Below are 26879 nucleotides of genomic sequence, written 5' to 3' on the forward strand. Positions count from 1 at the left end.
TTCCTCTCCTTGCCCTAGAGCAAACAGATTTTCTGCGTATTTTCATTGTAGATGGAGCTGAGCTCATTTAGCTTCCCTACTTTTCAGGAACACAGATTTAATGCAGAGGGGGAGGTTGGTGAATGGCTGCTAGTCTCTTGAGTCACAGAGGCTCTTTGGAAGCCTCACACCTCCCTGTCATGTGTGTGCTTTGAATCAAGGGAGCATGGTGATGTTTGCAGATCATGTCCGTGTAGGTGGGAGATAAGCAGGTAACCTTGCAAACTTTCTGGGGAAGATGAAATGGCTGTGTCCTCTCATTACTTCATTTTTCCCCCTAGCTCCCTCTGTAGCAGCATTGCCCTGGCAGATATTGGCTGGCCATGGAACATTTGAAAGAGCAAGGGTCTCATGAATGTTCTGTGTGTCACCATGGCTAACGAGTCAAAACAAATCATCCTCCATGTGTTTCCTGAAGCACTCAAGAATGGGTCCTAGATTTTGTGCCAGTCCTTTGATCACACTATTAACTGAAAATGAACTATTTATGAAAGCATAATGGTAAAGAAAAGTTGAACAGACATTTGTGCCATTGTTCTCTTTGTTCTCGGGCATGCTCGGAGGGTAACACACTTTGGTAACTGAATGTGGAACGTCTTCTTAAAAAATCATGTTCTTAGCCGGGTGATAGTGGCACACGCCCTTAGTCCCAGTGCTTAGGAGGCAGAGTCAGGCGGATCTTTGTGAGTTTGAGACCAGCCTGGAACTACAAGAGCTAGTTCCAGGACAGGCTCCAAAGGTACACAGGGAAATCCTGTCTCGAAAAAAACCCAAACCAAACCAAACAACAACAAAAAAGTCATTCTTGAGTCTGCTTATGGACATGATGTTACTGAAATGATCTTATTAGTTTACAGTAAAATCCATTCTCATTAAAGAGTAGATACTGGTGTTAGAAAAGACCCTGTCACAGATACTTCAAAGACTATCAGAGTTTCCCCTTCTTTTCTGTACTGTTCACCTCATGCTGTTGTACTGATGGCAGTAAGCAATCGGGTGTGAATTTACAAGGAGAGTATTGGTAATCTCCATTTACCTGGAAACTTTCTGGGCAAAGGTTCTGGCAAAGTGTGATTGACTGTAATAGGGAAGTGAGGGTTTGGATGAGGCGGTACCAGCCTTAGTCTGTGGTTATGAGGCAGATGGTGGTAATGGTGTTTTTAACGAAAATGGCTATGGTATATCAGACGCTTATACTTGAGGGTCTGTTCCAAGAGCACGTGGGGTAATACTCCCTGTGCAGTGGCACAACCTGTCCATGGGACTGTTCCTATTTCCGTTTTGTAGATGAGGAAACAGAGGGGTTGAATAGTTTCCCTTTGGGTGCACAGTTCATGAGAGAGACAAGGAGCTTGGATATGAAGCTCCTGTTACCTCCCGATCACATCCTTTTCACAGATGACAAACTCATGCCTTAGATATGTTTGTGGCCTGTAACCTATTTCTCTGCTTTTCTCTTCTCTTTCTTCACTGTATTGTTTGCCCCTGGCTAGCTTGCTGGAATGCTTATGGAAGCTCCTCCTCTTAGCCTCCCCCTTTGAATTCCTGGCAGGGTACTGTTGCTACTCAAGTAATCCAGGGATTACCAGCCTCCACTTAAGTATTCAGTGAGTTTGCTTTTTCCCTGGAAAGTGTGGTTTTTCTATGGGTCTCAGAACAGTGTTTGATCCAAGAGGTACAGATACTTTTGTTGATAACTCTCACAAATAAGTATCCAGAGGCAAGGAATGTGTCTTCTTCAGAGTTCTTTCTGTAGATGAATTTTGTAATGGTATAATTTTGAGTGTCTGGATAGATTTTACTTAAAGCCCGTGACTTAAAGAACATAGGATTTGATTCAACTACCTTGGATTGACTTCTTATTTCACAGCTAATCTCTCAAAGCAACATTCTCTTCATTGACAAAAGGACATCTTAATGATAGGAAAGTGAGAGCATTGCTATTGAAGTTTAAAATAAGGCATGTAAGGGCATACTTAGTGTGGAGGCCCATTGTGTACCTTTCATAGTCAACTATACTTACTACTACTGCTGCTTCTGATTGTCTTTGAAAGGTCTTAGGCTGCTCAGCTACACCACTGTTCTTTGAAAGGTCTTGCAGGAAGAGGCTGTCACAAATTTCCTTCGGACTATCACAAACATAAAATGTCTTCATGTCACACTAGCATCTTAAAAGCTTTGAGCCATATTGAAGAAGTGGCAGGTACAGGCAGCTATGACTCTGAAAATATCACTATCAGACATTCTTTTTCCCTGTTGCTATGACCCTGGCCCTACCATGGCCCAGGCTCAACAGAAGGACACCCAAAATGCTATCTCATAGAAATGTTATGCTCTGCACACTCTGCCCGCTAGAATTCAGACATATGCTTTTTATGTTGAAATCAACAGAAAAAAAGTGCAGCTGTAGCCACTGCTCTGCATAATTGTTGAAGTAGCCCTTTTTTGTAGCATGCTCTCAGAGTCTCCGAGTGTCTGGTAGTCCTCTCTGAGTGTCCCAGGTGTGTATAGGAAGTCAGATAAAAGTCAGCAGCCACTGGGCATTGTCTTTTGCTCACACAGTAGTGATGAATAGTTGTACACAAATCAGGGCATAGATTTGTGGTAGTTCAGCCACAGTGGTCATGCTGGTAAGAAGGAGCCATTTGAAAGCTGCCCTGTTGGGTGCTTCTGAACTCAGTGATATATGCTCAACAGAGAAAAGCTTGTTTATAGTCTCTGAACGGAATACTCTGTTTTGTATTGATGCTTAGTCAGGGGCACCTTTCCTGTAGGTTGATTTTCCTTCCTTCCCTCCCTGCCTCACCTGCCTTTCTTTCCTAGACAGAGTTTCTTGTGTAATAGCCATATCTGCTTTGGAACTCACTTTGTAGTCCAAAGTGGCCTCAAGCTCGCAGAGATCCATATGATTCTGCCTCTTGAGTGCATCCGTCATCTATTTTATCAGCTCTGTCACCTTGGGCGAATAACTTGCAAACACTCTGTTTGCCCCTCACCTTTCAAGAATGGATAGCATCTCTATGTCTGTTCCAGACTGGAAATCACCCGAATGCCCATTGCCTTGTAAATGTTCAACCACTATGGTTCCAGGGAAATCTAATTAGCAATTAAAAGCAGTAGATCTTGATATCAGTACCCTTGTGGCCAACTCTTGAATCCATTTGCCAAGGGGAAAATCCCAAATTCCAGAGGCTGTGAATACTCAGGGCTGGAGGTGTTGGTAGATCACTTGTGAAGAGCAAAGCCCAGGTTTTGACCCTCAACACTGCATAAACCATGTGTGGAGGTTCCCATCTGTAATTCCACAGCTGCAGAATGGGAGGCAGGGGGATTAGTAGTTCAAGGTCATCCATGGTTTCTGGGAGATAGTGCTCCAGGGAGTTTTGACTTCCTCTGGGTCAGCACAAAGGAGTGATGCTCTCACATCTTGACAGTGGGAATGATAGCTACCAGACTATACATTCCAAACTTTATAGAATCATACACAAAGAAAAGGCGTATTTGAATGGTTATAAATAACAATTGAATAATAAAAGTGGAGATGGTGGTAGCAATTCGATGTGCTCATAAAGAAATGATTTTGAAAGTACTACACATGTGATTTAAATCCTGTACATTTTATATAAATGCTGTAAATGTTTACTGCCTAGTTGCTTTGCTTCCTCAGGATCCTTAAAGGAATTCCTGATCCAGGAACTTCATGGTGTCTCGCTGTCCTTTGATAAGTAAGCCCAAGAAGCTATAATGTACTTTAGGTTATAATTCTCTGATGGGGATGGGATATTGGAGGAAAACACATCAGTTAATATTAGGGGGTTATTGTTGAAAAGTAAGACATGTCTGTTCATAAATGATCCTGAAGGGATATTGGAGAAGAAAGAGACCAATTAATAGTAGGAGATTATTGTTAAGAAAGTGAGGAAGGTTTACAAAGGAATGATCTTAAAGAATGGATTAATTTTAAAGTATTTTTAAAGGAATTTTGAGTTGAAGTCTTACAGTCTGTTGAAACATTTTTAGATGCATAAATTTTATTTTCTTGCATGTATATGTCTGTGCACTCAGAGGCCAGAAGAGGGCATAAATCCTCTGGAACTGGAGTTATAGACAGTTTTGGGAATTGAACCTGGGTCTTCTGCAAGAGCAGCAACTGTCCTCCATCCTGAACCATACCATCTTACAGAAAGTATGCAAACCTTAAATTCACCTCCTGATAAATTTTCAGCAGGTCACCAGAGCCCACCTGTGAAATAGAGAAGGGTGAGCACCCTTTGGGACCCTCCATTACTCCTAACTCTAAATACCCACACTCTCCTGATTTCATCTGTGTGTCCATGTAGATGTGTACACATGTGTGTGCAGGTGCAGGTGCATGGGCATGTGTATGGAGGCTGTGTGTGGAGGCCTGCAGACAGTATCAGATTTCTTCCTTAATTGCTCTACATGTTATTTCTTGAGACAGGATCTCTCAACTCATTGAGATGTTGCTAGAGGTTATTGATTTGGCTAGACTGTCTGCACAGCAAACTCCAAGAATCTGCCTCGCACTGTCCTCTGCCTCCCAGGTGCTACAGTGATGGATGCACATTGCCCATGCCTAGCTTTTGTGTGTGTTAGAGATGTGAACTCAGGTCCTCATGTTAGTGTGGCAGACACCCTACCCACTGAAGCATCCGTCTACCAGCACATTGTCCTGACTTCTAACGCTTCATATTAATGATGCTCTAAGTTTTATTTAACTGTGCAAATTGAATCATATATTATATACTGCCACATCTAAAGTATTTTGTTCATCTGTGTGTATGTGAATTCATCTCTTGTCTTAGGTCATAATAGTAATTTATGATATGGGCGTTATCACCTTGTGCAGATTCCATTACCTATGAGTTCTGTGGTGTGCTACAGTTTGGCATGGCTCCACTCTTGCATAGTTTGGGTAAATAACAAGAACCATTTTTAAAAAGGCTTTGGATGAATTTGCACAGCCAGGTCCTTCGATGCTCTGTTTGCCACTCACACTGGTTAACACATCTGCCTTACTTTGTTGAAGAGTGAGGAGACCTTAGGTCAGAAAGGGAATGTAAGTACATAAAGGGTGTTTTGGGCAATACAGCGACCTCAGTGAGCACATACAGCCACATTTAGAGCATGAATGAGCTGCTCATGTTGCCTGGAATCATTATGTCTGGGAAGGTATGTTGGCCCTTGATTGGCAGGCTAAATACGACATTTGAAATTCTTTCACTGTTTATTGGTGAGCCATTAATGGCCTGAGAGCAAAACCTAGGAAGGATTCTCTAGTCATAAGCAGGGTAGTGCTACAGTCCAGGTCAGAGCTAAATCATGTCAGATTAACTGAGGAACCGATGAAACAGAAGGTGCCCTTTGGTTGTTGCCAGATGAGGTATGATAAATGCTGCTTCTTGGGAGATGAGATAGGTTTGACATGGTGGTACCTTAGGTAGCTATATGACATTGCTATTGTCCTTTTAAAAATTTCTAGTGACTGACACTTGCTATCTATCTCCATTTCCCCTCTATCCTTACTCTGCTTTTTGGATTAAATATATCTCCCTGTCTCCCTCCCTCCTTTCTTCCTTCCTTCTTCCCATAGGGTCACACTGTAGTTCAAGCTGGCCTGGAAATTACAATTTAACTTAGGCTGCCTTGAACTCATGGCAATCTTCTTGCTTCACCCTCTGGAGGCTATAGATAGGAGCCATCATACATATCTTATTATTAAATATACCTGACATTTAGAAAAACATAAAAAACCCAGCAGTTTACTAATGAACAGTGAAGCAAATATTGTGAACATGCCATCCTTCTTAATGTAGAACCCATTCCCCACTGAGATAACTACCCTGAAGGTTATTGTCGTGACCACACCTTTGTTTTTTATTCTAGTCTACTGTCAATGGAGACAATCCTAGACCAGCCTCGATCTTCCAGTTGTAGGAATCCCATGACCGTCCTCTGTGTGCCTTTCCTTTTTCATTCAGTAATTGTTCTGGCTATACAGAGATGATTATAGTTGTGATTCACTAGCATGTCATAGTCCACTGTATGGCTAACTCTCAGTTTATTGACCTAGTCCCTCTTTACCTTTAGTTGCTGACACACTGACCCACATATTGTGGCACGTGTGATTGGCTCAAGTCCATTCATACACTGTGTTCCACAGACCAAAGAGCTGAAATATCTCACTGAAATGCCTGGTTAATAATTGAATGTTTACAAAGACTTGGAAGGACTTTGTATTCTGTGTGGGAGACACCTCTGTTCCCTTCCCCTCTTCTCCTTCCCATGTCTGTATGTGGTATGCATGTGTGTATGAACTTTCACATTAGATGTGAGCACCAGTGTACATGTGAACATGCATGCACGCAAGCCTTGGCCTGACCCTTGGGGGGGGTCTTTATTGATCACTCTATGCCTTATTCATTTAGTCAGCTAGCTTCTCACAGAACCGGGGCTCTCCTATTGAACTAATCTAGAGCACTTGCCTTAGCAATCCTCAGTGATCCTTGTGAGTGCTGATGGTGTAAACCCTGGTTTTCACTCTCATGGCAATGGCTTCACTTGCTGAGCCACCTCAGCCCAGACACATTTTCGGTAGTAAGTTTATGGAACCAGCTAGTCTTCTGTGAGGCTGTTGTTTGCATTGTGCCACAGCCCCCAGCATCTCTGGCCTCCTTTACTCACTGGCGCCAGTAACATGCCCTTCTCATTAAAAAAAAAAAAAAAAAAAAAAAGTCCCATGGTCTTTGTCCCCAGGACCTGCTAGAGACAAGAGTTTTCACTGCTTGAGAAACATGGTTCTTAACCTCTGTTCCCATACAGGGAATCTTGGATTTTCCCTCCTGCTCCAGCCCCAGGTGGGTGACTACGAGCAGGGGTATTTTCTTTTGTCTTTGGCAGTAGACTTTTCCTGTCCTGGTCATCAGCCCTGTTGTGTTACAAGAACCTGTTCCTATGTTCTCACAGACCACAGGTCTCGGTTTTCCTGAATGCCTTCCTCATTCTGGTGAGACCACCACACTCGTTTTATTTCTAAAAATATAAATAGTGACAGAAAATAAACTGTACATTTTTTAGACTTGTCAGCTTAACATGCAACAATGAGTACATGTTATTATAGTTAAAATGCTGATGAGTTATATGATGCTGATATTTGAAATGCACATTAATTTGTTTTTATGTATATGGTGTTTTATCTGCATGTGTGTCTGTGTACCATGTGTGTTATCTGGTACCTGAAGAGACCAGAAGAAGGCATTACGTTCCTGAGCCTAGAAATACAGACTATCGTGAATCTCATGTAGGTGCCGAGAATGGAACCTAGGTCTCTGGAATGGTACCCAGTGCTCTTAGCCATCTCTCCAGTTCCAGAAATGCACATCTTATAGCAGTGCTATGAATTTGGGGAATGTCCAAAATACATGGTTCATAGACCACATGTAGCCAAAGATCCCTATGAATGCAGCCCAACACACCCAAAACTTACTTAAAAGATTTTAATTTTTAAAGTGTGTGTGTGTGTGTGTGTGTGTGTGTGTGTGTGTGCACATGAGTAACAGAGGTTTGTGGAGCCCAAAAGAGACCTTTGGAGCACCTGGAGCTGGAGTTAGAGGAAGCTCTGCATGGGGTCCTAGGAACCAAACTTGAGTTTTCTGCAAAAGCAGTATGTGCTTGTAATTGCTTAGGTGTTTTTCAGGTCCCCAATTATAAACACTTTTAAAGTATTCTAATTTTTCCCCCTCTCTCAACTGTGTAGTTCTTGAGCACAGAATTTGTAGATAATAATATTGTTTTTCAGTATCAAAATGCATTGATAAGACATTTTTTTACCTGCAAAGTGAAGATTTGAAACATGCAAATTAAAAGTATATTTAGAATTTACCTAGCTCTTCTAAAACTTTGTGTGTGAATTTCCCTTACTGCTAACTCTTTCAGGTGCAATGGGAAGTATGTCTATGAACCCCAAAGTATTATAAAGTTAGCACCATCTAGTGTATGAAGATATATGGCTTGCTGCAGGGGGAACTATTTCTGAGAATGCCTTTTGATAATTCATCATGAAATTAGAAGAATTCAAACCAAACTCCAAACCAACCATTAGCTAAATGTATATCCCAGAAAGAAACACAGGCAGCATCAGTAGAGTGGTCTTCCTAGACTAAACTGTGTCCCCAAGCTCACTGGCGTTTTGTCCTCACAGCCTCACTGTCTTCCCCTCAGGACAGACGTCCCGTTTCTAGGCTCTGTCAGCACCACCAAGTGTTACTTCCATTGTGAAGCTCTAAGTCCTCCTTGGCCTGACCCTACATTTCCTGCATGGAATCCTATCTGCAAGTTACGCTCATTTTCCACAGTGAGAGAGAGATTAGGGCTAAGCTTGCCCGTGATGATATCAGAGCCCTATAGAGCTCTGTTTTATCACACTGAAATTCTTCATAGCTCTTGGTGTCTCACTACAGCTTAGGAGGCCATTATTTCTGGACAGGGATTAATTTTGTTTCCTCCTGAAAGGTTCTGGCACATTCTTTATTGCTTTCAATGACTGTTTCTTCAGACCCCACCTATTCCCCTGCTAAGTTCATTGCTTTTGCTCCTAGTGACAGCGTAACGCTTCAAACACTAAACATAAGTTGAGAGAATGTTATAAAGTGTTTGGACACAAGTACAAGCGGGTGTTAAGTGAATATAGTGAAGCTAAAGAAAATGTTTAGATTCCTTCAAGATATTGTAGTTTGGGATGGTGGGTAGGAGGCCTGAGCTTCTGCTTAACAATGGGCAAGTGTTGAGAGGCGGAAACATTAGCATCAGAGACTTTTTCCTGAGATGAAAGAAATCTGAAAGGCCTCTTCCAGCGCGTGACTCCAGGGCTAGTTAATGTGGAGTCAGTGTGTCCGGATTTGAAACTGTCTTGAGCTGCACACATAGGAGGGCTCGCTCAGGACTTACTATCTTTCAGCCCATTAGCCCCAAACTCCCAAAGGCCATGTTTGTCCTAGAAAACCATCTTGAATCATGCTTTTAAGTAAATTTCTTCATACCTGTTTCCATTAACATGTGTAAACTGTACCATAAGCACAGGGGCTTCTTTTATTTATATTATAGCTTTACTTGTTTATTTCTGCAAATGTTTGGAGCACAGCATGCCTGTGGAGGTCAAGGGACAACTTGCTGGAATCAGTTGTGTGTGACTCCCCTTCCCCCTAGCCATCATGTGAGTTCCAGGACTGAATTTAGGAGCTTGAGGGCAGGCTCCTTTACCTGCTGAACAACACAGTTCTCCTTCTCTCTCTCTCTCTTTTTTTTTTTTTAATCATTGCAATATTAAGTTTTCTCAGCCCCCCTTTAAACCAGATGATTTAAAGACAAGCAGCCTTTCTTCTTTGTTCCCTTCTACTAACAGCCATTACTTTAACTCTTGATCATTATGACTGTTCATGGAAGTCTGCCTGAGTCTTCTGTGTTGCTTTAGGCAGTCAGATCCTGCCCACAGGTGGCTATGAAAACACGCTGTTAATGAATTAATCATTTAGCACACTGCCCAATGGCCGCTTACTGTCTCTGTGGTGTGGAACGGTACACACCAAAAGAGTATTTACAGGCTAGAGAATGGAGTAGAGATATGGTCCCTGCCTTCATGGAATGCAGAAGCCAGTGGGGGCTGGGTTAGGGACAGGAATGAAGTGACTCCAGCCCCTGGTTCTAATTTTAGAATTGGTTTCCATTGTGATCCTTGAGTGGCATTCAGAAACAGAGGACTATAGGGTGTGGAGTAGCAGAGCCCAGAGCTGTGCCTCATTCATGTGTTCATTTTCAGAAAGTCTCCTCGCTTCCTGGTCCTTACTTCCTTTATTTAAATAGATGAAATCACTGTGAGGACTGATCTGCCAATGTGAGGTACAGCGAGGCAGTATACTGAGGAATTCTCCCTTGTCCCCATCTCTCCTACTTCCTTCTCTCTACCATGAGCCAGAGACATGATCTTACTTAATCCCCCCTCCCATTTTTCCCATTTTCCTAGTGATATACCAAGAAACGAAAATGTGTTGATACTGGACCCAGGGTTAGGAAGCGATATTATTGTAGATAGTGAAGATTATAGGCTGTGCATTCCCAAGCTGTCGCTTTAAACTAATAAATGATTAGTAACACAAAACATTTCTTTTTAGACTCTAGTGTCTGTGATATGATACTGGCATATATCAGGCACGTCAACTAGGACCTTAGCTCTAGCAACTCCTTACATAGTTGTTGAACCGGTTAGTTTAAATAAGAATATTTTTATTTTTCTACCTCTTAGTCATGATTTTGTTAATCTTGTTTAAACATAAATCATCTTTTTTGATATTGGAGGCCAGACAAATTTGAATTAATGTGACTATTATTCCCATGGTGCTGCCATGTGAGCATTGTCACTGTTTAGTAGCTGTTCACAGGAGAGACAGGCAGCTTTGCCAAGCATGAGCTGTTTAAGAAGACTTAATATTTTATAGCAAAGATACAATTTTTCCTGTATGACTCTCCATGGCAGTACTGTTTAAAATTATACAGGCTGTTAATTTAAAATATTGCTTATTTTAGCTTTTAACATCAACATCAATATATGACTTGATTATAGGCAGGGCTCCCTAGAGTGTGAATTAGGTACAGAAAGCTAATACGTATCCAGTTTATTATGAGTGATTGGATTTAATCAACAGACAGGAAGGATTTCTGTGCAAATATTATTTTTCCCAATTTAAATCCTGTTTGTTCAGCATAACTGACGCAGATGTCATTAGTACAAGAGTGAGTGTTTGAGCTACTTCAAACACTTGGGACATTTGGCTGTTAACACAGATTTGGAGTAAGGTGACCTACTGAGTGCAGACAGTCCAGAGTGCTGTTCTGACCAGTTTTGAGTCATATTAATTTTGCCATGTAAAGATAAGATTTCCCACTTGACCCCTAGCTTAAGCTTTTATTATAAAAATATATGTTGCAGACATAATTGACACACAGAACCAGAGCAGAAGGTTTCCACTGGAATTTAGTGTGCTGCCGAGATAGCCATGGAAAAGGCAGCTAGTTATCTGGTAACAGACATTACCGAGAGCTACCACCATTGCGGGTCTTATTTACCCATTAGGAATATTGATTCACACATTCATCTAGTCCTCCCTTTGGTTTTGTTTTATTCTTATGTGTATGAGTGTTTTGCATATGTGTATGTATTTTCTCTGCATTGTGCTTGATGGAAGAGGCGCTGAATCTGGAAAACAGGAATTATGGATAAATGATTGTGAACTTCTTTGTGGGTGTGGCGACCCAAACCAGGGTCCTCTGCCAGTGCATCAAGTGTTCTTAACCACTGAGCCATCCATCTCTCCACTCACACTGGCCCTTTCTTGAATGTACATATATTATGGATACATATAGTCACTTCAGATATCAGGTTTGAAAAGCACCTTTCCTTTTGTCTTTGCATAGTAATTTTTCTTGTTCTAGAATGCAAAGTTCTTAGATACCCAGTTTAATGCTGGCTTTGAATTGTTTATCAGTGTTCTGAAATAGAGTTCCTGTTTCTTAGGTGGCACTGAATAAATGCTATTTTCCAGGCACTCTGCTAAGTACTTTTCCTGCCATACCTCATTTAAGAATCACATTTATCTCTGGAATTAAATGGCTTGCCCAGAGAAAGCTATGCTGAGGGCAGGCATGCTTGTGTGTTCACATTGAATAACTATATGTGCATTCCTTAGTTGGAAAAAATGATGCTGTGTTTAAGTCCAGTTTAGAGACAGCTACTAGTATGTTTATAAAACAGTGGACCACTATGAGATTTGTTGCTTATGGTTGAAACCACTGCCTTAGTTCTTGACCACACATCTTGTAACAACTGGTGTTTTGCAATTTAGTGGCTTTCAACCATCATTCACTGTAGCATCATGATCTGTGAGACACAGTTCCTCTACTCCCTGCTCTGTTTTTAGTGCATAGATATGCTTTTGTACAGTGAACAGTGGTATCCATTGCAAGAGCAACATATCCATTCAATCAATAAACATAGTCAACGTGATTTTGAGGAGACTGTTGCTAAAATTTTACCTACTATATGGTGCTTTACAGTGAACAGAAAGGAATAAAGTTGGTAACACCATCGCGTCTGCTTTCCAAGTGTTACTCCCATTGGTATATGTCTGGCGCTGTGCTTTTATACATCTTACAAGGCTGGAGGTATGTTCACAAGCATTGCCACAAGACCTAGAGGAATGCATTGTGCCCTGATGTTTGTTGGTGGTGCTGCCACTCATCCTGGTCTTACCACACACCACCTTCTCTTACTGAAGCTTCAGGTCATGGAAATGTCATTATTTGGCACACAGCCTATATTGCACAGACCAGAAAACCGAGCTGGCCAGGTTGTCTTGCTTCTTTTTCTCCATCCCTTTCCAGCACTTCTGTGGATTATATAGGACTTTCTGTTGCTTGATGTGCTCACTGAGAGGTAGGGGCAGAGGGAAGTGCATTCACTTTCCTCAGCAACCAAGACCATAGCCAGGGCAGCTCGGGAAGCCACTCTGATAGCTGAATATTAGGGTACTTTAAAACTCTGCAGTGGGCTGGAGAGATAGCTCAGCCGTTAAAGGCTAGGCTCTCAACCGCAAACCCCTGCAGTATCCTGCTTAGATAGACCTACTGTCCTAGATGGTGCTGATGGAGATAGACTTCCTATTTTAGCTCCAGCTGCCTTAAAAGGCAGGCAGGGAGGCTCTGTTTCATTTCTCCCTTTGTTTCCTCTCTCTTCATCCCCCTCTAACTCCCTCCCTTTCCTCAGTATCCTGGCTGGTCTTGAACTCATGACCTTCATACTCAGCCCTGCCCAGCCTGGGGATTATAGACAGATTTTTTTTTTAAATCATTTTTAAGCTATTAACAACAAGAGAGAAGCCCATGTTTTTCTTTTTAAGTAAGAGTCATAGAAAAGAATCATATTTTAAGGCTTCTCCAGTAGAAGATTGTATATATTAAGTGATATGGTGATTTACTGGTCCCTCCACGATGACCTCCGGTTTCTATTTATGCTGTATAAAAAGTAAATGATAGTTTACTAAATTTCTTATATGAACGTAATATCAAAGTAGCATAATTACCTCCGGGCCTCCAATTTCTTGTTGCCGCGCTCTCCAGATCGATGGTGTAGGGGCAAGAGAGATGCACTATTGGCCGAGGAAGGCACACTGAGGGTCTCATTACCACAGCATTACTCATCTGGGATGACCTGAGCTTTCACCAACCAGTCAAAGCATGTCCGTGGGAGTGTGTAGTGGATTCTTTACAGGGTTGAAAGGCACCAGCAGGTTTTATTCCGCAAATAAAGAGGGTTCATGTTCTTTGGTATTTTCCTGCCTTATATAGCGTATTCTATATGTGACTATATCTACATGACAATAGCACAGACACCTATTGCCATCTATTAATAGCAGACTGCCCAGTCACTGTTGATGCTGGCATGGGTATTTACTTTGAAGTGAACCCTAAGAGAGAAACTTAGGGATTCATTTGTTGTCAAAAAAGAGACACTAATACTTGAAATATTTCTCCTGTCATTACTTGCTTAAAAATTCCTCAGAGACAGACTATGAGACCTCTGTGTACATTGTTTTTTTTTTTTATGCATAGGATAGAATTTTCTAAACATTGCTATTAATTAGCTGTTTGCAGAAGCATCTTCTGCACAGTTTCTTAATAACGGTGGGATATTTGTTAGTCAGATTTACCTGCAGTAACCCCGAGTCTCCTCTCATCTCCTCAGCCTTGAAGGGCTTTTCTGGGTGCGGGGGACACTGAGCTATCTCCCAAAGGATGCTGCTAATCATTAAGATAGCAAGTGCTGCTCTTGGAAGGAGAAAAAGAAAGAAAGAAAAAGAAACAGAAAAAAAGAAACAAGATAGGAGAGGTAAAGTGATTGAGTGGAGTGGTACTGGGCAGTTATTTCTGCAGAGAAGTAGCCATTAAAAATTTCCCCTAGTCATGCTGTTTTACTTCCAATAGAACCACAGCTCCACTTCCTGTAACGTCAGACTCAAATATTTTATCTACAAAAAGATGTTGTGATTAGCCCTCTGAAGTGTCTATATAAAGAACATACAGTTGTGTGTCCTATTTATGGCAGTGAGTTTCTTTCTAATTGATTAAATGCTACCATCAAATCATACTCAGTACATCTTTTCTTAGTGATTTTCATTTGTTGTCAGTCATTTGTCTGCCCTTCATCAAACCAATTCAGAAAATATTTGCTCAGCCCTTGTTATTTGCTAAGTACCGAGATTAGAGCATACACACACACATACACACACACACACCCCAATAAAAGAAGCATAAAGGATTCTGCCTGCTAAAATGATTACAAGTGTGATTAAGTGCTATCAGCAAAAGAAGTCAGCACCACTTGCTGAGAGAATGAAGCCCAGAAGTGGATGTTTCTCCTTTAGGAAGTCATTCCTAAGGAAGACATACCTACAGAAACTTCACACCTTTAATCCTAGTGCGGTAGAGGCAGAAGTGGGCAGGTTTCTGAGTTTCAGGACAGCCAGGGCTATGTAGAGACCCTGTCTCAATAAAACAAAATAAAGTTAGCAACAAATCTCATGTCTAGGGGAGCAGGAGCCAACCTGGGAAGAATCCTTGGTGGTGGTTGTGTGTGTGTGTGTGTGTGTGTGTGTGTGTGTGTGTGTGTATAGGTGTAGGGTTCTGGGTGATCTTCCACACCTCTCTTTGATAGTGTGGTTTGTGTGAGCCATGGAGAGCCCCAGTGTCTCCCATGTTCATCTCAGTCTTTCCCACAACAGTGAAAACAGTGTCTGCTACACAGTGACACAACGTAGGAATCAATAGATGTTCAAGGCAAAGTCCCCCAGGGAAGGAGCTGGCCTTTGCAAGCATGCAGGCTTGCTGGTATAGGGGCAAGAGAGATGCGCTATTGGCCGAGGAAGGTGCACTGAGAGTCTCATTACCACAGTATTACTTGTCTAAGATGACCTAAACAGTCAAAGCATGTCCGTGGGAATTTGTAGTGGATTCTTTACAGAGTTAAAAGGCACCAGCAGGTTTTATTCAGCAAATAAAGAGGGCTCATGTTCTTTGGTATTTCTCTGCCTTGTGCAGAAATGACTCATACAGAGTATATTATATATGACTATATTTATATTCTGTCTATCTATCTATTATATATATATGATATATATGTATATATATATATGTATACACACACACACATATACATACATCTATAATGTGGATGGGTGTTTTGCTTGCATGTATGTTCACTTGAGTGCCTGGTTCCCATGATGTCAGAGGAGGGCATCAGATCTTCTGGGAATGGAGCCATAGATGGATGTGAATCACTATGCAGGTGCTGGGATTCAAACCTGGGTCCTTCTGAAGATTAGCCAGTGCTCTTAACTGCTGAGCCACTTCTCCAGCCCCTATCTATATAATATATTAAATTATAATATATTGTGCTATATTTATTATGTATTAGTGGTTCCCATGTTGAACTCTAAAATACAGGTACCCCAATCCATGCTCTAGAAGAGTCTCAATGATTTATTTGCTTCAGAAAGGATCTTTGATACTGGAATTTTAAGTTCTGCTCCTCTTTTTCCATTGCTATTTAAGGGTATAATACAAGTAGAAGGTTCCCTGAATACCACTGATGAGGACATAGGCATGGGAGCTGTTGACTGGGGTAGCAACTAGGTGTTTGTAGATGAAACAGATACTTTCTACATTGTCTGCAAGAGGTAGTCATGGGTCGCTGTAGCTTCTGTGCAAAGTAAACACTCAATTGCTACTGTCTGGCTAGGGAGTTCATTAAGAAGAGCAGTGACTTTCAGAAGACAGGGGTATGCTTTGGGGATAGTGATCATTTAATCTCCAAAGAAAATAGGAATCCTGAGCTCTGATAAGGGAGGCACTTTGCCTTTCTTGAGCTACGGTTTAGACAGGATAACAAGTGAAGCCTCTTATCTCTTCTTTGTAGTGATTGGATTTTTCCTTCCCCTAAGATCCCAGTTTAGCTCCCAAGGAAAAGGTTGCTGTCACATGGATCCCTGACTGTTTTAAATTCCATTTTAGTTAAGGCCCAGTTTCTGAAAGGTCACTTAGGCTTCTGATGACTCTGGTTGATTTACTGAATTTTAGGACAAGGAGGAATAATTCGCACTTGAGAGGAATTAGACTGTAGGTAATAATTTTATCCCTGCTTTCTTTGTTTTATCCTTCTCACATAGACACTTCCACCTCAGTTTTTCTTTTAAAATAAAGGTCAAATGTGTGTGTTTGTGTGCACATATGTGTGTGTACATGCATAGTTGTATGTGTGCAAACTCATATATAAATATAGATTATACAAGTGTATTTGATAAGGTTGCTGACAAGATTGACTCTTCTATTCGTGGGGCAGGAAGATGGCTTAGTGATTATGGGTATGTACCGTTCTTGTAGAAGATTCAAGTTTGTCTCCCATCACCCACATTGAGTAGCTTCCGCCTGTCTGTAACTCCAGCCCTAGGGGTTCCAACGGCTGCTTCTGGTCTTTGTGGTTACCTGGATTCATATGTGTGTGTGCACGTTTGCGTGCATAGACATAATTAGAATAAAATTTTATTTGTGTGTGTTCATGTGTGTGTTTACATGTGTGCACACATACACATCCCTGTGCATGTACAGAAGTCATGGAATGACATTGAGTGCCATTCTCTATATTCCCTTTGAGACAAAGTTGCTGCCTAGATGTAGAGCTTTCATTTTCCCTCAATTCTGAAAGCCAGCAAGACCCAGAGATGCTCCTGTCTCCACTGCCCTTTGAACTCCAGTTATAGGTGCTCAGAAGTTTCTGGGCTTGTTAGATGGGAGCTGGGACCCAAACTCTGATCCTAATGAGTGTGCATTAAGCACCCTCTAAAACATAGTAAAAAGATTGCATTTCATATCTGTGCTTGTGTGTGTGTGTGTGTGTGTGTGTGTGTGTGTGTGTGCGTGCACGCAGGCACATGTGTGTAATGACACACACTTGAAGGTAAGAAGACACTCTTGGGGAACCATTTCTCACCTTCTGCCTTGCTGTTCCTAGTGCTGTGCAGTGTACTCCAGGCTAGCTGGTCCACCAATTTCTTGTGGGGCTGCTTCATAGGAAAAGAGACACAGCCTCTCAGTTACCTTCTTACAGCCCCCAGGGAAAGTCCCTGAATGTAGAAAGCATCCAGTGCTTATGGATGAGTACAACTATTCACCAGGGATTTGGTGCAATTTAATTTTCCCCTTATTTGGTCATTAGTTTTATCAAAAACTTGTGCATCTTTATCTCTAATTTGGCACTATCTCTCTGGATTTCACAGGGCTATCATCATCTACTAGGATCACTGCAGTAGCTAATATTGCCTGTCTTCTCACTGGTTTTCCACATAGCATCCAGATAGACAGTTCATAAAATCCCACTGTGAGCTCATCAGTCCCCTGTTGACAACCCCTTGGTGATTTCTGTCTCACTAAGGAACAAAATCAGTGACTTCTCACTGGCTTGACAGATCTGGCACGGCCTGGTCTGGCCACATCTTCAGGCTCCATACACACCATACTTGCCCCTCATTCTAGGCTCAGCATCTTCTGCTGCTAACTGTCCTAGTCAGGGCTTTTACATATGTTGTCACAACCACATTGAAGACTCTTCTGCTCTCCCTCCCCTGACACTCCAGTCTCTGGCCAGAGACTCTTGCCTGAAGAAGGCCCATCTGACTTATTTAATTACTTTCATCTCCTTGTAGCAATTTTCATATGTGTAATTATGAACTAATATGATTATTTAATATGTGTTTCCCACTGGACTATATAATCTTAAGAATCTGCTTGAACCCTTGTGGGTATTCAGGAAGTATTTATCAGACAGAAGAGTGAATGAAAGAATGGACAAAAAACACACATACTTTATTTGACTGAAGTCCCTGGCCTAAATATCACCCATTATTGGAGGGGCATTTACAAAATATAATTCGTCACATTGTGGAATTGTGATGTATAAAAACATCATGCTTTTCTATTCATTAGGCTTGGAGATAATTTCTGAGACCCAGAAAGGTGAAGTCACTTGCCCAGGGGACAGAGCTAGTCAGTGTCAGATGTCTTTGTTGTGACCTTTAAATTGTGTACAGGGAGAAACTCTGTCTTTTCAAAGCTCTGTAAGACAGCTCTGGTGCGCTGAGTCTGTAGCATAAATATTTGATAATATTGATGTTGTCATGCCTGCATTTTAAAGTGTTTTCTCTTTGAGAACATGTATTGCTATTTTTCTCTTCTTGTATATCAGTGTGTTCAGAATTGATTGGATGACAGTCTAAAATATGCAGATGTATGATCTAAAGATTTGTGTGTTCAGATAGAGGGTGCCACCAGTAGAATCACCTAGGTCAAGGCTAGCACAGTCCTCTTTCTACTCTTAGAGTAGATGTAAGGGTAGAGAAAATGGTGTGCATCAGTAGCCTGTTAACTGTAACTCAGTGTCCAGTACCCAAAACTGCATGTACAGTTGCAAAGTTGACAGAGCTGTGAGTTAGGCTATGCTTGATATATCCTAACTGAAAATAGCAGGAACTGTCCTAGAGCCTTTCTTGTTTGCTTCTGTAAGTCTGTTAAGTGTTAAAAAAAATCCATTAGTATAAGACTTTTTTTCCTTTCAAGTTCTCTGATGACATATGTCCCCTGTAAGCTTGCGTCCCCTGCAAGCCTGAACTGGTGCCCAAGCTGGGGAAGGTCCAGTAAGTATTGCCAGAGCTTCATTGGCTGCTGTGTACATTTCTGGCCTGGCCTGGCTTGAGGAGTGTGCCCCCCTCCCCCCTGCAGATCGAGGAGTGTTTTGCCCCTCAGGTGCCATAGGTACTGGATTAAGCAGGTCTGCGATTGCAGACAGACACCAGGCTCCATTCTAGCGTGGAGCTGTGTTTGGATTGGAGTTTCCAGGGCCTTATCAGGAGCCACCCCTAGTGACACAGCCAGTGCCAGAAGTAACTTTGACTTTCACTCTTCGCCAAGGGCTTGCAGAACACCTTAAAGGAAAAAAGATGGAGGCGCTTAGAGTTCAGATGCTCATGCCCTGCTCCTTTGAAAGCTTGTATCTGTAAGTGAAGTTTTTTTCTGGAGATAATTCTGGGACCACTTAACAGAAGCATTTCATTCTCTGGCTGAGGGGACAGATGGAGAGAGGAAGGTTTGGGAATTAGAAATAGTGGCTGGTACTTTGCAACCATGGCTCTAATCAGCTGCAGCCATAGCCTCTTGTGACTGGGTGTGAACAAGGGCAAGGTCTCATTTGGGGACCAGGCATCAAAGTGTAAACCCTCTCATTTAAAATTGAGTTCTGGTCATAAATTAATGATGACAGGAAAAAAAAAATCCGGCTGTTTAAAAGACAGGTTAGGGCAGAACAGAGCTTGGTATATGATAGAAAAAAAAAATCCAGTTTTGTTATGAATACAAAGGCATCTTCTTTCGGAAGATGTATTTTAGTGTCATATTTTCCCAAACACTTTAGCAATCTCTCTCTCTCTCTCTCTCTCTCTCTCTCTCTCTCTCTCTCTGTCTCTCTCTCTCTCTCTCTCTCTGTCTCTCTCTCTCTGTTTCCCCACCCTGTGTGGCATGGTGTGGTGTGTGTGTGTTTGTGTGAATGTGAATTCTCTGACCATGGAATAGTAGCAGTTGCCTTGTAAAACATTCTGGTTTTTATTTTTGTGGAATTTTTTCTTTATAGAGAGAGTTAAACATTCAGACATCAGCATAGTCTCCTCGTCATAGAAATGTCACACAAGGTGAAGTAACAGTTTTAGGGGAGCACCAAATGGAGGCAGACTGTGTAGATAAGACCTCCTCCCCTCTGGCATCTACTTTCGCTATTACTCCATAAGATTAGGAAACAATACCGAAAGCTGTGTCTCCAAGTGAACAGGCTTTCAAGCAGATTAACTTATGCAAAAACCACTTCTGCAGCTTAATAATTATTTACCGAGTGCTCCTGGGTCAGGAAAGGGGCTTTGATTAAAGCAGGGAAGCATTTCGTTCCATAGCCGACAAAGGTGTGCTTGAAGACAGCAAGAAGAATGGAAAAATACTAGGCACAGCAGAACTATTTTTAGAATTCAGTTCTTAAAAATGAAATTCCCATAAATTGAAGTGTGGGCTAACAGTCCATCATTTGCAGTTGATGAGGTCCTGTAAAAGGTAATCTTGAAAATGGCTTCTATTTCTGCTGAAGTTTGCTTTTATATATACCTTGTTCATTTTCATCCCATGTGTCATTAAAACAGTTAATTACTCATCCCTCCAAAATGACAGAGCATTTTATGAACAAAGTACATATAATTATGCATTTGAGATATCATTATGCTGAACTTTTAAAAATAAATCTCTGCCTTGTAAATCAGATAATAGTTGGGAAGACAGTGCCTGATTTTTTGAATTGTACCCTGCAAGAACGTACCTATAACCTGCCAATGTTTTTAATCCTGATTTTAAGCAAGCTGAGGGAGGAAACCAAATCAAAGTTTCTTTGCAGATGCAGTATAAGGACAGATTTTGAATTTTGAATTTTTTTCTCTAGTTAACTATTTGACATAGGAGTACGCATCCCTCCAAACTCTCTGAATGAATTTCCCTGCAAATGTCTTTGGCAAAACTTGTGTGTTGAACTGTTTTCCATTAACTTTTTTCCTGTCTGGGAATTAATTGTGTATTTCCCTCTAGGAAAGCCAGTGAACTCCACAACAGAAAGCAGCATTCTAGAGGCTTGACTGTCTTGAGAGTAACATGAGAGGCTAGTGAGGTGTTCAGAGAATATGACTCTCTGGCATTAAAAAAGTCCAGTGCTGGACTGAGAGTTGGCTCAGTGAGTAAACTTGCACACAGACACTCCCCCCCCCCCCCAATGCATATGAAGCCAGGCTTGGAAGCATGTGTCTGTAATTTCAGATGACATGGGAAGTGGGGATGGGAGAATCCATGCAAGCTTATGGGTCAGCTAGGCTGGCATGTGCAAGAGTACCCTGTCTCAAAGAAGAAGGGAAGTAAGGACGGACACTCATAGGTGTTCTCTGTCCTCTGCACTCATGCCGTGACACTCATGCACCCATACCCCAACACATCAACATATACAGATATATGACATACATCATTCAGATACATCACACACACACACACACACACACACACACACACACACACACACACACACACTCATGTATGTTCATATGCATGATCTAAACAATTCCTTGTGACTTTCACAAACTGCCCAGATTATCTGTGGGCTCTGGTCTTAGCACTTTAACTGTCTTAATGCATTTTGCAGCACTTCATGTAAAATACCTTTGTTCCATTGACATCTTGCAGATGAAACATCTAAGCTCTGGACAGGTATACATACAAACCCTGCTAAAGTCTCACAGCTAGCACGTGACAGAGCTAGGACTGAACTCCAGGCATACTGGTTCTCTTATGTCTTATTTGGTATATTTTCACCTGAGATGGCATATAAACTGTAACTTCTGCTTCTATGCTGAGTTTCTTCTGTCTTCTTTCTCTGAATTACCAACAACTAACAGTGATGAGCTTTTGAACAATTGCAGTTACTCTGGATACTGCATTTTTTTTTCTTTTGTCAGATATATTTCCCTGAGTCTAAATCACTTTCTGGCACCTGTCTGAAGGAGAGGAAGTAATTGAATAGATTTATTTCTGGTAAGAACTCTCACCATCTTGAAAAGCAAAGAAGTTCCTCTGTAAATGAAATATAGAGGGTCCCTATGAGTCAAAGTTCCTGGCCCCTAGATGACTGAGACATCCCCATCCTCTGGCCAAAGATCCCCTAAAACGAAGGTTCTGGTACCATTTTCCATGTTTGGAGTGTTTGTTAGATGAGAGATAGCACGTTTACTCATTGAACAAACATTTATCTTGTCTGTGCGTGGGGAAGTGTATAGCGAGAATGTGACTGTCTTCACTGTCCGTGGAACCAGCTCTCCTGGTTCTAAAGGGTCACAAACAGCTTGACTTTGGACCATCCTCCTGGTCCAAAATGGCTCACAGAACTCCAACCAGTACAGCCACATTACAGGAGACATGATGGCAGAAGGTTCAAGGGTGAGTGTCTATTCAGTTCCCGGAAGTATCCCGACATTCTTTCACAAGAATCATTGGCCAGATTTAGGCATGTAGCTATTGTAGCCCAGGGGAAGCTGGGAAATATGGGCAACAGTGTGACTAGCTAAGGCCAAGAGAAGAGGGAAAAGACAGGTTAAACATCCCCAGCCTGCAAATCCTCAGTGCTCTGAAATCCAGAGCTTTGGAGCACTTCTGTGTTATAAGGGAAAATACACACTAGCCCTCTTGCGACTAATTGCCATCAAAAAATGGACTCATCTAAAACTATCGTATAAAATGACCTCTAGTTTGTACGTGTAAGGAGCATATGAAACATAAGTGGATTTCATGTGTAGACTTGGCTTTGCCCTCAAGTTTTCTCATTATGTGTGTGTAAATGTTACAGAGTTGGAAGACACCTCCATTACCTTCAAGCACCTTAGATACTAGGGATGTTTCTCATTATGTGTGTGTAAATGTTACAGAGTTGGAAGACACCTCCATCTCCTTCAAGCACCTTAGATACTAGGGATGAACAACCAATGCATTGTGTGAATTGTCTTGGGCAGAATGCTGATTTCCTTTTTAAAGCTGCTGAGATTTCTTTTAAAAGTACAACAGACTGTACTGTATTCATGTGTTCATTTGTTTTCATGTAAAATATCTTATGGGTTAGATGCCATATGTCAGAAAGAATATGCAGTGTTTTTGTGAGATTGTGTGACCACATAAACACAGAGAGAAAGAGATATACACAGATGCACACAGATACAAACACACACATACAGACACAGACAGAAGACAGACACACACACAGTTACACAGATAGACACAAACACACACACACACACAGACAGACACACACACACACAAATCCGTTGATTTTCCTGTAGACATTTTAACTTCAGTTTTGTTTTTTGTTTGTTTTGTAATACTGAGTAGTATTCTATATTTGTTTTTCTAGATCTAGATCTGTTTTTCTAGATCTAATTCTGTTATGGAGTCTTTGATTTTGGTGGTGGACAAATGTGATTATATATATGTATATGTATATATATACATATATGTATATATATACATATATATAAAATGATTTATTAAACTTGCTTGAGGATTCAGAAAGCAAAGTTAGCCTGAAGCCATAGAAGCCAGGCACACACCTTTAATCCCAGCAGCCAGAAGCTAGCAGGTGGTGGTATAAACCTTTAATTCTAGGACTCAGTATTGAGAGGTAGAGGAGGTCTGAGTTCAAGGCCACCCAGAAATACATGAGATTGCATCAGTCTAAGAGAGCAATAGATCACAAGCCTTTAATCCCAGCACTAGAGGGGTATAAAAGATAGAAGCAGGGTCTTTTCAGTATTCAGTAGGAGGCCATACTTAACATAGGAAGGCTCAGTATCTAGGAAGCTAGGAAGACATTGAAGTCTTAGGATTCTCCAGCCATGCTGAGGAGAGGACACAGTTTGAGGCTTGGTGAAGAGTTCATGGTGAATCATCCCTTTCAGCCTGAGCTTGAGGTGAGAGCTAGTGGCCAACTGCTTTGCTTTTCTCATCATCAGCTTGAAGTTTGAACCTCAATATCAGTTTCTGGGTCTTTTATTTATTCATGTTACAGACAAGTGCATAAAATATATTCTATATTGAAACTGTAAAATTTGACATGAAGTACCATAGCTTCTGTCCTGAAATGGCTTTTCTAACTGGATAGAAGTTCACTGAGTTATTGTATAGGCTTTGAATCTGGTTAATTTTTGGTATGTATGTTTTTATCTCAGTTTGGGGATTCCTAGACATATCAACATAGCTCAAACTATAATAGAGATGGACTTGCTTTTTTTCTGAATCAGTGTTTAGGCTTATTCCAGAGTTACAAAGAATTCAGGGTGGCTTGATACACATTTTACATGTCATCTGGACACAATGCCCTCCTTTTGTGCTCCCTGCCCTGTAGCCCTTGCCAACTTTTTTTTTTTGTTGTTGTTTTAAACTTTACATTTCTGTTTCTGAATGGAAAGGAGTGTTACCACACTCCACAGTTCCTCTGTATTTTGGTAGCATACTGGACACTTTTTGACCCTCTTGTCAGTGGCTAGATAGGCTGATTGGCAAGGCTAGGCCTACCATGAGCATCCATGAGCTGAAAGGAAGGGAGGCTGGCTTTGCAAAGTCAAATCAATGGTACAGGATACTGAGTAGGCATGCATAATGGGTAAGCCTTGACAGCCATCTGTGAAATTAGGTGCAGCCATTCACCAATCCTTACAACACAATGCACACTTTCGTCTGGGTTTCAATCTGCTATTATAAACTTTGTGTCTTGGTAGATGTATTCTAAGCATGCACTGATTAAATCTGAAGCATTTAAGTAGTCTTTAACCTGTTACAATATTGTCTAGACTGCATGTAGACAAACTTCATGCCTTTAAAAAGCTTTTGCCAATAGCTGAGTGTGAGTGAAAACCCACATTGGACAGAGTGAACAAGATTTGGAGAGTGTGGGACTCAGGGATGGCTCCAAGGTTAAGAGTGCTCTTTCAGAAGACCCAAGTTCAGTTTCAGAATGCAAGTCAAGTGGCTCACAATCATCTGTAACTATCTGAGGGATTTAATGCCTTTGGCCTCGGCGGGTGCTCACATGACCATGCCATGATCATATACACACATGTATACACACACACACACACACACACACACACACACACACACACACACAGAGAGAGAGAGAGAGAGAGAGAGAGAGAGAGAGAGAGAGAGAAATACAACAAAAAATTGCAGTGTGTATTCTAGTGGAAGCTTCATTTGAAGAACAAGAACACTTGAGTGTGACATTTCACCTCTGCGTTGTACACTTAACAGAGGGCAGTTCCAGGCACCAAGAGTGTGTCAACCCCTAGTGGTGTCTGTGCAAAATGGAGATAAGGTATGGAGATAAAATGAGGAAATAGCATCTCTTATGACATCTCTTTTTGTTTTTAGTTTTTTAAATACATTTTCTTCATCTAATATTTTTGATCATATTCTTTCCCCTCCCTCAGCCCCTCTCCTTTCCTATCCACACAACTTCATATTTGTTCTCTCTCTTAAAAAGAAACCCTAAACCGAACCCAAATAAACAAACAAAATAGCACACCCACACACACACCAAAACAAACAAACAAACAAAAAAAACCACAAAAAACAGAGTCCATTTTGTGTTGGTCATCCACTTCTGGTCACTCAGCCTTCCATGGAATGTGGTTGATATACCCAGTGTCACAGTGTCACTCAACTGAAGTAAAATGACTTTCCCTATCCTGGCTACTATCAATTGCAACTGCTTCTTTTTTTTTTTTTTTTTTTTTTTTTTTTTTTTTTGGTTTGGTTTGAACTTAAATGGATATTTATCACAGTCTCTGTGAGTTCGTATGTGCATCAGCCCTGTTGTATCGGGAAAATACTAGTCTTGGGAGTTGTCCACCACCCCTGGCTTTTAACATCATTCTACCTCTTCTGAATAGATCCTTTAGCCTTGATGGGAGGGCTGACTTCTTCATATTTAATGACATAAGAATATGATGCCCTTGTCAATAAGGTCTTATTGTCAGGTTGTGGAGTATAACTGTTCAGATTGGCAATAGAGATTGGGTAGATAGTCAAGTTCCAAGGAGGAAGAGGGGAATCTTGCAAAGAAGGGGAGATAGAATATAGTGTTATACATGATAAAGAGTAAATTCAAGTAGGAGAATTAAATGAGAAGGGGATGGAAGGGCAGGATAGAGGTTTTCAGTGTCACATTAACAAGAGATTGGCAGTTCCATTTGAAGGTTGTAGAGTGACAAACACTTGTGAAGCAGTGAAAATTCCAACTTCAACAGTCTGGTGTTGAAGTGCCTGAAAGAGCATCATCTGTGTGTTAATTATAAAGGTCTCTAAACATGGTTTTTAATCTCTCCTCTTCAGTTTATTTAACATAAATCTTGTCACAGCAGCCCTACTTCATCAATTATACCATTATGCCACTGTAGTAATGTGATGAATATGCTAAGTTACCCAAATAGGAATAAAAATGATGAGATCAGATCCATATAATGGGATGTTCTAGCCATTTTCCCTGCATATGGAGGACACCATGTTTTGTGTACTCTTTTGAGAATGTTGATTACTGTGAGCTGAATTAAGGGTTTCTTTGACATTTGATCTGAATTATTATTGAGCTTACTATTGTCTTATGTCTGCTGGTCCATATTAAAGAATATGGAGAGTATTGAACAATGTATCACTTTCTACCAATTAATAGGGTTCCTTTGTTAGTTAAGTAAAAATGTCAAGTTTGAATTCTGTATAGCTTGTGCTTCTTAATTATTAAAGTTTTCTTCTTTTTGTACAAATGAAAGGCCCAAATCTCCAGAGTCTAGGGGACCATCCAAGTCTGGACTCCACAATGTCCCAATGATATCAGGCCACTGGAAAAATTTCAGTTGTTGACTGAAAATTTCCAAAAATGTGCCTTTCATCTTGATAGGTTTTATTTCTTATTATTGTCAGTTTTGTAGCAAGTGTGATAGAATTTCATTTTAATATTTTCTTGCTCTTTATATGTTAAAAATGTCACCCTGAATCAAGTTCAAGTAATGGAAAGGTGGAGCTCGTGGGAGGACTAGTCTCTCACAAGTATC

At 41.1% G+C, this 26879-nt stretch overlaps 1 protein-coding gene across 15 annotated transcripts in view; it reads left to right on the top strand.

Annotated features, from left to right (window-relative positions):
• The window catches only part of Mitf (melanocyte inducing transcription factor), a 211242-nt gene that overhangs the window by 97802 nt on the left and 86561 nt on the right, over positions 1-26879 (top strand). The window contains exon 1 of one of the 15 annotated variants that reach the window (XM_051203497.1): positions 19127-19210. The exons of the other annotated variants lie outside the window; for them this stretch is intronic. Within the exon in view, the coding sequence (XP_051059454.1) occupies positions 19155-19210 (56 nt within the window). The 5' untranslated portion in view covers positions 19127-19154. Of the gene's footprint in view, positions 1-19126; positions 19211-26879 lie in introns of those variants that run through there. 15 annotated transcript variants of the gene reach the window in all.

Source organism: Phodopus roborovskii, unplaced genomic scaffold, assembly GCF_943737965.1.
Source record: "Phodopus roborovskii unplaced genomic scaffold, PHOROB, whole genome shotgun sequence".
In the NCBI taxonomy this organism is placed as follows: domain Eukaryota; kingdom Metazoa; phylum Chordata; class Mammalia; order Rodentia; family Cricetidae; genus Phodopus; species Phodopus roborovskii.